The 16,786-nt window shown below is 35.6% G+C and overlaps 1 protein-coding gene across 5 annotated transcripts in view; it reads right to left on the reverse strand.

Moving 5' to 3' along the window:
• Positions 1-16,786, reverse strand: part of CNTLN (centlein) — a 352,381-nt gene that overhangs the window by 19,368 nt on the left and 316,227 nt on the right. For all 5 annotated transcript variants that reach the window (XM_019965900.2, XM_070794501.1, XM_070794502.1 and 2 more), the window contains 2 exons: positions 14,633-14,770; positions 13,606-13,791 (listed from right to left, as the gene is read on the reverse strand). In XM_019965900.2, coding sequence (XP_019821459.2) covers positions 13,606-13,791; positions 14,633-14,770 — 324 coding nt within the window. The remainder of the gene's footprint in view (positions 1-13,605; positions 13,792-14,632; positions 14,771-16,786) is intronic.

A 16,786-nucleotide genomic window follows, 5' to 3' on the forward strand; every position in this document is an offset into this window, starting at 1 on the left:
TTTTTCTTGTTAATTTTTGATTGTTTGTTTTCCATATAAACTTCAGATTGAGCTTGTCTAAACATTCTTTGGAGAAGGCAATGGCACCCCACTCCAGTACCCTTGCCTGGAAAATCCATGGATGGAGGAGCCTGGTAGGCTGCAGTCCATGGGGTCACTAAGAGTCGGACACGACTGAAGTGACTTAGCAGCAGCAGCAAACATTCTTACTGGTATTTTATTTAAATCACGTTAAATTTTATTCAATCATGTTCACATTTTAGAATGTTGATTCTTCCTAATCAAAGACCATGGTAGTCCCTTCCAGTTGGTTAAGTCTTTATTTGTGTTTCTGGGGATTATTTAAAGGTTTTCTCTTTATAGATCTGTTTATTCCTGGGCCTCTTACTTTTTGTAGGGGCTGATTCTAGTACCTATTGTTGCTTGTAGACATAAAGATTGTTAATATATAAATTTGCTGAAATTTCTTATTTATTATAAGAGTTTTGCAGCTGATTCCTCTTTAGCTTCCAGAAATTAAATCATATCTGCAAATACTGATAATTTTATCTCCTATTTTCCAGCCTTTTTTTTGGTCATGATCTTCAGCTTATGGAATGTGGGTTCTTAGTTATCCAACCAGGGATTGAACCCAGGCCCTTGGCAGTGAGAGCATGGAGTCCTAACCACTGTATCATCAGGGATACAGTGAACAGCAGAACATTAAAAAATAATATACCACACTAAGTGGAGTTTATTCCACAGATGCAAGGATAATTCAATACTAAGAAAATTATTAAGAATCCTATTAATAGATTTATGATGAAAAATCATATGTTAGTTTATGTGGATGCTAAAATGGATTTAAGACAATCTGGTTTCCATTTTTGTAAGAAAATTTTATTTTATAAAATTCCATTTTATTTTCCAATTTTTATACCTCCATTTTCTTTTTTATTGAGTTGATTATTAACTTCTTTCTGAATAATATTAAATAGTAATATTGATGGACAAATTGTTCCTGATTTCAGTAGGAATCTAACTCTTAGGAAATACTATGCCAGATTTTGGGTTGAGAGCTGTATTTTAATATAACAAAAAATAAGTACTAATATAAAATATATAATGTAGTTTTACACAGTTAACTATCTACATATTTTAATTTCTTACAAAAATGGAAACCAGATTGTCTTAAATCCATTTTAGCATCCATATAAACTATCATATGATTTTTCATCATAAATCTATTAATAGGATTCTTAATAATTTTCTTAGTATTGAATTATCCTTGCATCTGTGGAATAAACTCCACTTAGCGTGGTATGTTATTTTTTGATGTTCTGCTAAACTCATTTGCTGATATTTCATCTGGAATGTCTACATTAATAAGAGATTGATTTGTTTCAATTTTGTGCAACCTTCCAAAAATATTTGGAAGGTATTTTCTCTTTCCATGTTCTTCAGTAGTTTTAATGAAATTGAATCTGTCTGCTCTTTACTGACATTGTAGCACTCGCCTGAATTTGGCATAGTATTTATTGTATGGAAAGATACCTTCTTGGCAATTTCTTTTAATTTTCCATTTGTTCTAGAGGGACTTTTGGTACATTATAATTTTCCTAAAAATTTGTACTTTTCAGAAAGTAGAATATATAAAGAAATTCTACTTTTCAACATTAATTCAGATTTTTCTTTGTGGTGTGTCACGGGTGGGAATGCCTGAAAACATACACACTCTGAGATGGAGATTTATGTGGGAGAGGGTACTTAGGAGCAATACCTACAGAGCCTCGGAGATGAGACAGCCTTTCAGAGTTGTCTCATCTTTATTTTTTTCCCCTTATATATGACATGAACATTTTTCTTGGCTATTATTTTTTTGAGTCCAGAAACTTTACTAGACCACAGAACATATACAGGGTATGACATGTTAGACATGTCATGTTAGACACGACATCAAATTTTCCGTGGTTCATGTTATGTTCTTGGAAGTTTTTATTTCTGAAAATTCTTTTTGGATTATAGCTTCAATATTTGTTCTGTTCCATCATTTCTTTTCTTCTTTCAAGAGTCCAATTATACATATGTTGAACCTCTGTAACTCGCTTCATAAATCCTTTTTTCCCCAATATTTTTTTAACTGAAGTATAGTTAGAATGAAATAGTGTACACTTTAGGTGTTTAGTTCAATGAGCTTTGATAGCTATATACTTCTATGTCATTTTTGCTATCATAAATATGTACTGAATGTTGCCAAATGATTTTTAGGGAGTATTTGATTATACTGATTTTGCTTTTTTTTTTAGAACTGTTGAATCAAGCTTTCTTTCCTAGAATTATATCAACTTATTCATGGTGTAAATTATTTTCACACAACGCTTGATTTGATTAACTAATATGCAGTTGAGAATTTTTACATTGATGTTCATGATGAAATACTGACCTGTACTTCTGTTTTCTTACAATGTTTTGTCAGGTTTTGGTTTTAAGGTTGTGCTGGTTACATAAAACGAACTGGGACTTATTTTCTTCTCTGCCATTTTCTGAAATAATTTCTGTAAGATGGTGCTATATTTTTCCTGAAAGTTTGCTCAGTGAAACCCTCTGGATCTGGAGATAGTACATGTGTTTTTGTGTGTGAAGGCTTTAGGTTTTTTAAAAAATCCAATTTCTTTAACTAATAAAGAGCTACTCATATTTTCAATTCAATCTCCTGTTAGTTTTTGTGATGAAAGAAGTCAATTCCTAATAGTTCTGACCATTTCTCTTGGTAGTTTAGTAGGGACTCAGGGCAGTTTAGAAGCTACACTGAGTCAGTCAGAGGAAAGAGCAAAGGGTTTGGCTGATGTCCACACTCTTGTAGACAATGCTCAGCCTTGGGTCCCTAGTGTGCAGACATGGTGGGGATGGGGCCCTTCCTTCTTTTGGAGTGCATTCTGTCACACATTCAGCTTGCTGGCTTAGGCAGACTTCTCTGCCGGAAACTTGGCCACAGTAAATACCAAATATTTATACTCAGTGTTTGCTAAGGAATAAAGGAAGCTCTGGGGCTGTGTTCATTCTACAAGTTGTCTGTCTCTCAGCTTTACCCCCCAAAACCTGAAGCTATCTAAAATGTGATGCTAGTGGTGTATGATTGTGAAGCCACTATAGGACAGGTAAGAGGTACTTTTTTGAAAAGTTGTCCATTTCACCTGAATTGTCAAATTTATTGTTATAAACTCATTCATATAATTTCCTTGTTACTTATGTTTCTGTAGTGATATCCCGTCTTTTATTCCTGATATTGGTAATTTGTATTTTTAACCATTTTCTTCTTTATTCTTGGGTTTTATATCAATGTAAAATAGATACCTGTGGGTTATTTGAGGTATATACCTAAGCTTATATTGTTTTCTAAACTGAAAGCAATTTTTCCAAGGCCGTTATTGACTACTTTCCCTTACACTGATCTGAAATGAAAAATACAAACTTTATGCTCTAAATTCCCTTAGATGGGCTTGTTTTTGTAACTCTTTCTGTTCCAATGCTCTATGGATCTATTCCTGCACTTAATCATGCCATTTTATTTATACAGCTTTATACCATGTTTTGATGTTTGCTAGGAAAAATTTTCCTCTCTCCTTCCCATTCTTCTCCTTCTTCAGCCATCTTCATCCTCTTTCTTTCAGTTATATTTCTGGAACAAGTTTGTATCTTGGACAGCACTGACATATAGATCAGATATGGAATGAATTCTCACATTTAACAATATTATTTCTTCACATTCATAAAAACAGTATATCTCTCCATTTATTTAGTTCTGTTTTATGTCATCCAGTGTTTTATAGCTCACTTTATAGGTTGCTTGCATTTCTTGAAAGGTTTATTCCTGGGTATTTAATACTTTCTTTTTATCACTATAAATACAAATTTACAAATAGTACTCTAAATATACTATTACTTGTAAAGTCTACTTTATTTTATATGCTGACTTTGTTCTGAAATTATTGCTGAATTATCTGTTTAATAGTTGGACTGGATTCTCTTGAATTTCCTAGGTCCATAAATATGTCATTGACAATCACAGTTCAGTTGTACATGTTCAGTTTATTTTGGAAAAGGAGCTGTTTTACAGTTTATGGATTTTTAAAAATTTTTATAAAAGCAATTTTAAAATTTACTTTGAGTTTTTTTGTTTTTTTCTCCTAGCATTTTGAGTTGAAAGTTAAATTTTGGCTGAATTTTGAAGGTTTTGGTATTTCATTATAGCTCACTTTGAAACAGTTCATAAACTCACTTTTTATTTTCTCCTTAACCCCAAAATCATATAGATGGGTTTGGAATTTCTAAGTGGACAGAAACATTTGGCTGATTATTTGCTAAAATCATAATTACATTATACTCTACTCAGGGTACATTGCCTAAAAATGATTTTTGCTTTTTCGAACTTGAACTTTGTAGATTTAGATGTTAAGTAATTTCTGTGAATGTTCCACATGGGTTTGAAAAGAAAAGAGCCTTGCTTACATTTTCTCTATTTGGATTGTTTATTTCTGAGTATAATACAGATTAAATACACTAGAAAACAGTAAATACCTTTGTGGATTTGTGGATTCTTTGATTTCCATTTGTAGTTTCACCAAATTTTGCTTAATGTTGCCAGGTACATAAAAATTCATGAATTTTATATCTTCTTTGCAAATTATGCATTTTTATCAATATGAAATTGCTTGCTTTACCCTTATTAATTTTTTTCCCTTAATTTGTCTCCAAATAATATTGCTGTATCTTCTTTTCTTTTAGCATTTAGCTGGAATATATTCAATTGTGTGCTGGTAATCAAGCTCTTGCAGGGGATGGGTATGATTTGTAATGTTTGCCAATTTCTATGGTGTTAGGTACTTACACATGATTGATTTCAAACAAACATGAACGAGATGCTGGGAAGAGATAAGCAAAATTGATTCTCCCAGGCTAACTGCAGGATATCATAATTTTATTCTTAATTTTTTTTTTGGCTTTTGGTATCATGTTTTAGGTGCATCTTTTTCAGAATCTCATAGTCTCTGTTTTTTTTTTTTTCTTTTTTTTAAATACATTTCAACTTCATTATATATACTATGACTATTGGTATGTTTGGATCATCCTTATCCTTTTTATTTACCATGCTTCTTATTAACTGTTCCTCTCCTTTGTTCTATTTTTCCTTCCTCTCTTCCTCGCATTCTTCTTCCTGGTTTGTATTGAATTGATGGAGATTTTAAATTTTTAAAATTTCCTCTAATTCTTTGAAAATTAAATGCTTGATTCCTATTCTTGTGGTCAACTTTAAAACTCCTGAACATATATTTAAAATTATTTAAGTAAACTTGATTAATTTAATATAATAAAATCAATATTATATTCTGAATCAATATCTAGAGTTTCTCATCCTCTGTATGTTCCACCAGAACAAAAAAGAAACATCCCTTACAATCACCCCCTCACAACTTCTGGTACTATAATCACTAACATCAAGCTATTTAGATTTAATTGTAGGAGTCTTTGTTTTCCATTGTTTCTTATGTTCTAAAGATTGACAAGAGTCCCATCTGGACAGAAAGACCTGAAGAAGTGAAGAGGTAAGCTATTTTATCAATAATATACAGAGGAAAGAGCAAAGACTTTGAAGAAAAAAAACATGGCTTGCAGTATTCAAAGAACAGCAAGAAAGTCAGTATGGTTAAAGAGGGATAAATGAGGTGACATGCAGTAAAAAGTCTTAGAAGTAGCAACAAGACTAATCATGGAAGCCTCATAGCAATGTTGCCATTAGCTGGCTGAAAGCAACATGGGTATATTTGGGGAAAATGTCTGTATTATTAAAAAATGTTATTTTGCTGAAATATACTTCATGATGCTCAAATATTCTTCCTCCCTTCCAAACTATACCTTTCAGATACATAGTAGAGTCTCACTGCACTAAGTTCATTGAAATTTTACTTCCCCCCCTTATATCCAGGTTAAGATTTTGTTTTCATATGATCACACTTGCCTTTTGTTTCTATGCTGGTGCTCTGCCTGTTTTCAGCTCTGGATGTTACTTCCATGTGGATTGTATTTTTACTTCCCTTCCATCCATTGCAAAATTGCTTTCTCTTACCAGTTTAAAATCTGCTCAGCTCTTCTCTAAGCACTTCCAAATTGTGCAAAAGTCTTTAAATACTCCAATGTTAAAAACATTAGAAGCTTAAAAATGTTTTACTCTATTTGCATCAGTTGAACAATGGTCCTTGGCTATCACTGGTCAAGGTAAGTAAAAACACTGTACCATACAAAATAAGCATTCAACAAATATTAAATGAATTTATAAAAGTTTATGTCAGCCTCCTTAAACTTCTTGAAATATCATGAGCTAGGAATTATCTCAATATTTGATCATATTTTCAAAATAAGAGTACTTTCTTGGATGTATATCCCAACTTAAAGTCACTATATTTTTCAATATTTCAATATGATTTATTGTAAGCAGTCAGCAACAGTGTTAGAGTGAAACAAGTTATTTCATTCCAGTCTTATTAGATCTAGCTTTCCAGTCTTTATTAAGGAGTCTTGATCTGTGTTAGCTAACTATAAAAATTTTTGAGTTTCATTGAATCATAATGAAGTGATTAGATTTTCAGTAGGATTTTAGATTACTGTGATGAAGGTTATAATTGGCTCTTCAAGCACCATGGAGTCACCCCTACAATCATAGTTTCTTGGAGAAATGTCTTTTCTAACAGCTTAAATCGTTTTTATTAAGATATGACTTACATATTTTAAATTTCACTCAATGTATTTTTATTAAAAGCTTTTCTTCAAAAATGCTATAATTTACCCTTTTAATATAATGATAGGACTGAAAGAGTTAATTCAAACTGGATTTTAAATATCATAATTGAGAAGTCACATCACCAAAGTGGTACCAGCCTCCATCCCCCCACAAATATCAACAATTAGACATTCACAAACTAAAATAGCTCTGGAAGGGCTCAGGAGTCCACTTAAGAAATTTCAGCAACACCATGAAGCAAAAAAAGAGAGAATAACTCCATACAAAGAAAAGGAAGGACAGCTTCATTGTGCCTGCATCATCCCATCCCCCAGGGCAGCACTGCTCAGGGCCAGTGGAGAACTCCAGGGTTCAAGGGGCTCCCTCACTGGGAAAGGAAGAATGAGGTGAGCAACCAACTTCCCCAGTTTTTCACATCACAGCATGAAAGATCACTTCAGCTTCACCCTACCCCGAGACTGACAAAGTCAAGACATATAGGGACAGGCTGGAAAAATAAAGAACAGCCGGGGCTCCCAATATCAGCTACACAGCAGGAGCAGCTGTGGTTCACGGTAACCAACTCTGTGTAGGATCCCAACAGATTTCACCACTGAAGAAACCAATGCCTAGGATGGCTGTCACGGACCCCCTGCAGATTTCACCACTGTACTTCCCCCCACAGGTTTCCACTGTCACAAATGCCACCTGACAGTCCCTCCCTGACCCTAACTGGACCCTGCAATCTGCACTGGAAGCCAGCTTAGCCTTTGCACTGCACAAGTGCAAGATGCCAGCCTACACCCTGCAGTGACAGATGTGCATGCGTTTGGAGCTAACCTCTTCAACTGAGGACCTCTTGCCAACGGTCTGCCACTGGCCTCTAATGATCTGCGAGTGCCTGTGGTGAGACTCTATGGCCACAGGACTGTATGTCAACCGCCAAGGCCCCCACGGCTGTGTGTGGGCCCAGACCTGGCCCTGTCTCCTCTCTCTGGCTTGCACTGCTGGGTTTAGCTGCAGTGAGCCCCTCCACCTGAGCACCTGTACACCAACACCCAACTCCTGTCACTGGCCTCCACTGTCATGTGGGACCATTAAGCAAAAACAAACAAACAAACAAAACTCAAAAAAATCTAACTTTGTAATTCAATGAATTAGAAAAAGAACAAAGTAAACCCAAAGTTAGTAGAGGAAGGAAATAACAAAGAGCAGAGTGGAAATAAATAGAGACAAAAAGAGAACAGAAAAGATCAGTGAAACTAAGAACTAGTTTTTAAGAGACAAACTAAATTTCTACCTACATTTGGAGCTAACCTCTTCAACTGAGGACCTCTTGCCAATGGTCTGCCTCTGGCCTCTAATGATCTAAATTCTATCTAAATTTCTATCTACATGGATAAATTTCTATCTACATGGATAAATTTCTATCTACACTTACCAAGAAAAAGAGAGTACTCAAATTAAGAAAATTAGTATAGAGAGGTGGGATGGGGAGGAAGATGGAAGGAAGGCTCAAAAGGGAGGGGATATATGTATACCTATGGCTGATTCATGTTGAGGTTTGATAGAAAACAACAAAATTCTGTAAAGTAACTATCATTCCATTAAAACAAATAAATTTTAAAAAAGAAAATTAGAAATGAAAGAGAAGATATTACAACTGACATTACAGAAATACAAAGAATCATAAGAGGATACTATGAACAATTATATGCCAACAAATTGGACAACCTAGAAGAAATGGATAAATTCCTAGAATATACAATCTACCAAGACTGAATCACAAAGTAACAGAAAAACTGAACAGATCAATGAGTAAGGAGATTGAATCAGCAATCAAACACTTTCCAATAAAGAAAAGCCCATGACCTGATGGCTTCACTGGTGAATTCTACCTAAAACAAAATAATGTCAATTCTTCTAAAGCTCTTCCAAAGAATGTAAAAGGAAAGACCACTTTCAAACTCATTTTAAGAGGTCAGCATTAACCTGATACCAAAGACAGATAAGGACAGTACAAGAAAAGAAACCCATAGGCCAATACCCCTGATGAATATAGATGTAAAACCTCTGAACAAAATACTAACAAACTGAATTTAACAACACATTAAAAGGACCACACACCATGGTCAAGTGGGATTTATCCCTGGAATGCAAGAATAAGTCAACATACACAAATCAATAAATGTAATATACTACATTAAAAGAATGAAGATAAAAATCATACAATCATCTCAATAAATGCAAAAAAAGTACTGGACAAAATTTAACATTCTTTCATGATAAACTCCCCACAAACTGAGTATAGAAGGAACACATTGTACATAACAAAAGCCATATAATACAAAACCAAACTAACATCACACTCAACAATGAAAAGCTGAAAGCTTTCCATTCAAGATTAGAAACAAAAGAAAGGTGACCATCCTCACCACTTCTATTCAACACAGAACTGGAAGTCCTAGCTGGAGCAATTAGGCAGTAAAAAGAAATAAAAAGCATCCAAATCAGAAAGAAAGAAGTAGCACTGTCTCTTTTTTCTCATGACATGATCTTTTATGTAGGATGTAGAAAATCCTAACAACTCCATCCAAAAAAGCTGTTACAATTAATCAACAAATTCAGTAAAGTTGTAGGATACAAAGTCACAGATAAAAATTAATTTGTTGTGTCTCTATACACTAACAATAAAACATGTGAAAAAGGAATAAAACAATCCCACTTACAGTAGCACCCAACAATAAAATTTTAGGGATAAATAACTAAGGAAGTGAAAGATCTATATTCCCAAAACTCTAAGACACTGATGAAAGAAACTAAAGAAGACATAAATAAATGAAATGATATCCTGCGCTTATTGATTGAAAGAGTGGATATTCTTAAAATGTTCATTCTACCTAAAGACATCGAGAGGTTCAATAAGACCTCTATCAAAGTTCCAATGCCATTTTTTTTCAGAAAAATAGAAAAAAAAATCCCCTAAATTTGGATGAAACTACAAAAGACTGACTAGCCAAAGCAATCTTAGGAAAGCGCAAAGCTGGAGGCATCATACTTCCTAACTTTAAAGTATATATAAAACTCATACAACTTGATCAGAGAAGGCAATGGCACCCCACTCCAGTACTCTTGCCTGGAAAAATCCCATGGACGGAGGAGCCTGGTAGGCTGCAGTCCATGGGGTCGATATGAGTTGGTCACGACTGAGTGACTTCACTTTCACTTTTCACTTTCCTGCATTGGAGAAGGAAATGGCAATACGCTCCAGTGTTCTTGCCTGGAGAATCCCAGGGATGGGAGAGCCTGGTGAGCTTCCGTCTATGGGGTCGCACAGAATCAAACACAACTGAAGCGACTTAGCAGCAGCAGCAGCAGTAGTAGCATACAACTTGATAACAAAACCAAAACATCCAGTGTAGAAATGGAAATAGAATCTGAACAAATACTTTTCCAAAGAACACAAACAATGGCCAGCAAGTTCATGAGAAGGTGCTCAACCTTACTGATCATCAGAGACATGCAAATCAAAACCACAAGGTATCGCTCACACCTGTTGGAATGGCTATTATCAAATAGATGAGAGAGAACAAATGCTGGCAAGATGTTGAGAAAAGGGAAACACTGTGCACTGTGGGTGAGACTGTAAATTGGTACAGCCACTACAGAAAACAGTGTAGAGGTTCCTCGGAAAATTAAAAATAACAACTACCAGCAATCCAACTTCTGAGTACATATTGAGAGGAAACAAAAACAGAACCTCAAAGAGATACATGCACTCTCATGGTCACTGCAGCATTATTTGCACTAATCAACACATGGAAACAACTTGTGTCCATCAATATATTAATGAGTAAGAAAATGTAGTAAATATGTGTGTGTGTGATTAAACACATACACAATGGAATATGATGACTCAGCCATAAAAAAGGAAATCCAGACATTTCTGACAACATGGATAGCCCAAGAGTACTATGCTAAGTGAAATAAACCAGACAGAACAATACAAATACTGGATGATATCGCTTATATATATGGAATTTTAAAAAGGAAAACTCAGAAATAGAGAGTATAAAAGTGGTTGCCAGGAGCTGAGGGGAGGAGGAAATGAGATGTTGGTCAAATGGTACAAACTTCCAATCATAAGAAGAATAAGTTCCAGGGATTTAATGTATAACATAGTGATTATAGTTAACAATACTCAACTGTATACTTGGAATTTGCCATGACTAGATTTTAAATGTCCTTCCCATAACAATAACTACAAAATGGCAATTATGTGAGGTTAAGGATGTGTTAACTAACCTATTGTAGTAAACTTTTCATAATATATACATGTATCAAGTCATCATATTGTATATCTTAATCTTATAAAATATGTCATATCTAATAAAGTTGAAAAATCATAATAAGAGTAGATCAGTACCAAAGTGTTAGTAACTGTACACATTAAAAATAAAATTATAATGCTTTAAAAATATTCTTACTAAAGAATCAAGAGATTTATATGCCCTAATCATCTTACTAAATCTTAACAAGCAAGTACATATTGATAATTAAATGATTTAAGCTTCTGCATAAATGTTGTTCTTTGGCTGGTATTTATTTATCAGCTAACAAAAGCCACTGAGAAGATGGAATTGACCATATGATTCTCACATACAAGCACGTTAACAAGCCCATTATCAGGCCTCAGTCAAACTGAGCAAATACTTCTAGAAATTTCCCTTGTGTGTTTTATTCAGTTATTAGGAGAATTCAAAGCTTCAACTCTGCCACATACATCCAACCCAGATGCTCAAAGCACTTGATTTTACTCCAGGGTAAAATTCCATATTCAAGACTAGATCTAGAACAGATGGCCACCCCACCTCTGCTATAATCTAGTTGTGCCCTATGCATAAATGAAAAAAAAAAAAAAAAAAACTAAAAGGAACACAGATTCCACAGCAGGGCCAGAACAAACATTATTACTATTAATACTACTAATAATAGTAATACTGTGTATTTTGTGTACCTGTTACCCTATTAAGTTCTGCACAGAATGAGTCCCATTGATCATAATGTTCCATGTAGGAACTATGTACATTCTCTGACTATGCTCAACATTCTTTAAGTATGCTCGTTAGGAGCGTGCATAGCTCTTGCCTTCACAGAGGTTTCAATCTGAGCAGTGATTACGTGCCCAGTACTATTCCTGAAGCAGATATAAAGTCAGTTTCTCAAGAATTTAGCGAGCTCTATTATGTGCCAGTTGTTTTTGTTGTTTTGTTGCTAAGTCGTGTCTGACTCTTCGTGACCCAGTGAACTGTGGCCCAACAGGCCCTAGTCCTGTTTCCATGGGATTTCCCAGGGAAGAATACTGGAGGGGGTTGCCATTTCCTTCTCTAGGGGATCATCCCAACTCAGGGGTCAAATTCGCATCTCCAACAAAGGAGACAGCATAATGGCAACAGACTTGTTTGCTAGCTACAATACAAGGCAGAATAAAGGCACTAAATAGGAGTGTAAACAACTCATGCTGCTGCTGCTGCTAAGTCACTTCAGTCGGGTCAGACTACGTGCGATCCCATAGACGGCAGCCCACCAGGCTCCCCCGTCCCTGGGATTCTCCTGGCAAGAACACTGGAGTGGGTTGCCATTTCCATCTCCAATGCATGAAAGTGAAAAGTGAAAGTGAAGTCGCTCAGTCGTGTCTGACCCTCAGTGACCCCATGGACTGCAGCCTACCAGGCTCTTCCGTTCACGGGATTTTCCAGGCAGGAGTACTGGAGTGGGGTGCCATCGCCTTCTCCGAAACAACTCATAGTGGCATTAAAAAGAGAGGAGCAATCCCCAGGTTCCCAGGCCTCAGTGCCTTGTTATCTCTGAAACCAAACTGTTCCGCCTACATTTTCCCAGAATAGTTAAGGGAGGAATACTGGCTGACCACGTGGGGGCAGAAGTACAGACCAGAGGTCTAAACACTCCTTATAAAGACTTTGAAACAAAACCTGGTATTCTCCCTTCCCCCACCACCCTTAGCTTTGGTGGTTCCTTGTACTGCTGCTGCTGCTAAGTCGCTTCAGTCGTGTCCGACTCTGTGCGACCCCATAGACGGCAGCCCACCAGGCTCCCCCGTCCCTGGGATTCTCCAGGCAAGAACACTGGAGTGGGTTGCCATTTCCTTCTCCAATGCATGAAAGTGAAAAGTGAAAGGGAAGTCGCTCAGCCCTGTCCGACTCTTAGCGACCCCATGGACTGCAGCCAACCAGGCTCCTCTGTCCATGGGATTTTCCAGGCAAAAGTACTGGAGTAGGGTGCCAGTTCCTTGTACAGCCAATGCCTAAGTCTTTCTGGGATTATTCAGTGGTCAGATAATTTCTAGATGGTACACCCTTTGTAGATACTCTAGTTTGTCTTCATTTTGTCCTGGCAGATCATTTACCATTCCTTTACCCATTCTATGCCTGATAAGTTATGGGGCCCAGGTGCAATGTCTCTTAACGTCAATGATCATGGATCAAGCTCTGGTTGTTCTTGCTTGTGTGATTTTTAAAAGGAAGTGGAATGGAAATAACTCAATTTTTTGGTCTTAAAACCTGTCTTGCTTATGTGATTACCACAATTCCATAACTAAATTGACACTGGAAAAAGAATATTAAAAACATAGTGGACATTTTTAAACTCAAGCTATGAAAATGAATCTTTCATAGAGAAAATTTGAATAGTGTGGTGGGTAGGATACAGGAAGATGCTTTGTGGTTTGGGAAAGAAAGCAGAAAGGAACTTCAAGAACACCCCAGATCATCTGAAATAGGCCACTGCCCACTGTGCCTGAATTAAAGCACCAGTTAGTAAAGAATTCAAACCTTCACAAATATGGTGAACTCTTCCACTTTCTCACTGGCTAGCAGCAATTTCTTCTGTGCACCTTCTAGGGCCTGCTCACTTTGCATTGCTAATCCTTGAAGATGCTTAGATGCTGCTGTTTCAATCTCTGCCATGGCAGATTCAGTCTCATTTATTTTTGACAGGAGGAAAGTAAGCTTGACATCCTGCAAAAGACCAGTAATCATAGAATAAAAATATATTTTTTAAACAGATTTGGAAGTTAGAGATGTAAGATAAAGAAAGGGTTTCATTACTCTCTTTATATCTTGTATTTATTTTCATTTGAGTAAAACTTTATTTTCAATGACTATCTTGAGCACATATTATCACATATTTATCATCAAAATCAATTTATTCTTTTAAAAATTATAAATCATTAAAGACATGGAAGGTATTTTGGACTAAAAGATTTCATATATCAAATGGAAGTATTTAATTAGTTTATAAGTTTGCTACTAAGTCACTTCAGTCGTGTCCGACTCTGTGCGACCCCATAGATGGCAGCCCACCAGGCTTCCCCATCCCTGGGATTCTCCAGGCAAGAACACTGTAGTGGGTTGCCATTCCCTTCTCCAATGCATGAAAGTGAAAAGTGAAAGTGAAGTCACTCAGTCGTGTCCGACTCTTAGCGACCTGATGGACTGCAGCCTACCAGGCTCCTCCATCCATGGGATTTTCCAGGCAAGAGTAGTGGAGTGGGGTGCCATTGCCTTCTCCAGATTATAAGTTTAGGTGGACCTAAAACTTTATATTTACTTATATAAATACCAGTTCTTAACAACAGTTTTCATTTATTATAAATCATCAAGATAAACAAAATCTGTTTCTCTAATACAGCATTACCTTTAATAATAAACAAATTCTTAGTGTTTATGTAGAGATATAAATGTTCTTTGCAGTTCTCTGAAACATTTAAGTAACTCATAGTTTTGGGGAGAAATAGAAATAAAAATAAAAAAGAGATTGTTACAGTCCACCTCTAAACTAAAATGTCCTAAACCATACCTTTTTTTCTAACTCCTCTTTAGTTTGCTGATACATCTCTTCATACTGAGACTTCTCTTTTACAGCAACACTAAGTCTTTGCTTTAGTGAATCAATTGATACTTTCTTGTTGGAACACTCCTCAGTTAATGTCTTCACCTACAATAAATGCACAAAGGTGGAGATGTATGGAGAGAGTAACATGGAAACTTACATTACCATATGTAAAATAGATAGCCAATGGGAATTTGCTGTGTGTCTCAGCAAACTCAAACAGGGGCTCTGTATCAACCTAGAGGGGTGGGAGGGGGAGGGAGATGGGAGGTAGGTTCAAAAGGGAGAGGATATATATATGTATACCTATGGCTGATTCATGTTAAGGTTTTTGACAGAAAACAACAGAATTCTGTAAAGCAATTATCCTTCAATTAAAAAATAAATAAAAAAATTTAAAAAGCACAAAGGTAAATATTATTGGTAAAGGCAGTCAAGTTCTACACTGTATTTGTTTTAACAGAAACTAAATGAATGCATGAATAAGTCATTTCATTTATTTTCTCATAAGTGATATCAAATTCAAGTATAAGATTTGTGTAACTCATACAGCACTGCGAGTACTAACTAACCATACTGAAATCAGTAGTGAGTGAGACTAACAATACATAAGTCAATAACAGCACCCAAAACTGCGCAAAAAGCATGAATATTGCTATGTGTAGACTTCTACCTAATAATACAAGATTATTTTTAATTACGTTTCCTTTAATTACTAACCTGAACTTTCTCAAGCAAGAGATGGTTGGTTTTGATTCTTTAATAAGCCAAGTCATAGAAAACTTCAATTTGTATTCTCCAATATAACATGTACTTTTTAGGATAAAATTAAATAAGTAATACAACATATTTATTGTGCATTTCAAAGTACAGCAGAAGACTCCAAAGGAGACATACCAATAGCTAATAAATATATGAAAAGATTCTCAACATGACTCATTATTAGAGAAATGTAAATCAAAACTACAATGAGATATCACCTCACACTGGTCAGAATGGCCATCATCAAAAACTTCAGAAACAGTAAGTGCTGGAGAGGGTGTGGAGAAAAGGGAACACTCTTTCACTGTCGTTGGGAATATAAATTGATACAGTCACTATGGAAGATAGTATGGAGATTCCTTAAAAGACTAGGAATAAACTACCATATGACCCAGCAATACCACTTCTAGGCGCACACACTGAGGAAACCAAAACTGAAAAAGATTGATATACCTCAATGTTTATTGCAGCACTATTTACAATAGCGAGGATATGGAAGCAACCTAGATGTCCATTCACAGATGAACGGATAAAGAAGCTGTGGTAATATATGCAATGGAATACTACTCAGCCATAAAAAGAAATGCATTTGAGTCAGTTATAATAAGGTGGATGAACCTAAAGCCCATTATACAGAGTGAAGTTAAGTAAGAAATAGAAAAATAAATAGTATATTAACATATATACATGGAATCTAGAAAGATGGTACTGATGAACCTATTTGCAGGGCAGCAATGGAGATGCAGACATGGAGGACAGACTTACGGACATGGGCCAGGAGGAGAAAGGAGAGAGTGGGATGAATGGAGAGAGTTGCATGGAAGCATATACACCACCATATGTAAAACAGATAGCTAGTGGAAATTTGCTGTATGACTCAGGGAACTCAAACTGGGGCTCTGTAACAACCTAGAGGGGCGGGAAAGCGTGGGAGCTGGGAGGAAGGTTCAAAAGGGAGTAGACATATGTACACCTATGGCTAATTCATGTTGAGGCATGGCAGAAACCAAACCAATATTGTAAAGCAATTATCCTTTAATTAAAAATAAATATATGTTAAAAAAAATGCTAAAAAACAGCAGAAGAAAACATTTTTTCAGTTTAATACTATTAAAGATAAATGAATTCTTATACAAACATTGTATACTTCAAATGATTATTGAAGTTAAAATGAACAAAATTTAAAAGACAGCATTGAAAAAAACCTATATGAAGTAATTATAATTTGTGTGGGTATGTGGAGGAGAAAGATAAAGAAAATCTATATACATGTTCTTGCTCATGTAAAATTTTCTCTCTTCCATTTGAGCATTACTTACATTTTTTTATCTCCAACAAGGAAAATAAGGGAGATGTTCT

This window comes from Bos indicus, chromosome 8 (assembly GCF_029378745.1).
Source record: "Bos indicus isolate NIAB-ARS_2022 breed Sahiwal x Tharparkar chromosome 8, NIAB-ARS_B.indTharparkar_mat_pri_1.0, whole genome shotgun sequence".
Taxonomy (NCBI): domain Eukaryota; kingdom Metazoa; phylum Chordata; class Mammalia; order Artiodactyla; family Bovidae; genus Bos; species Bos indicus.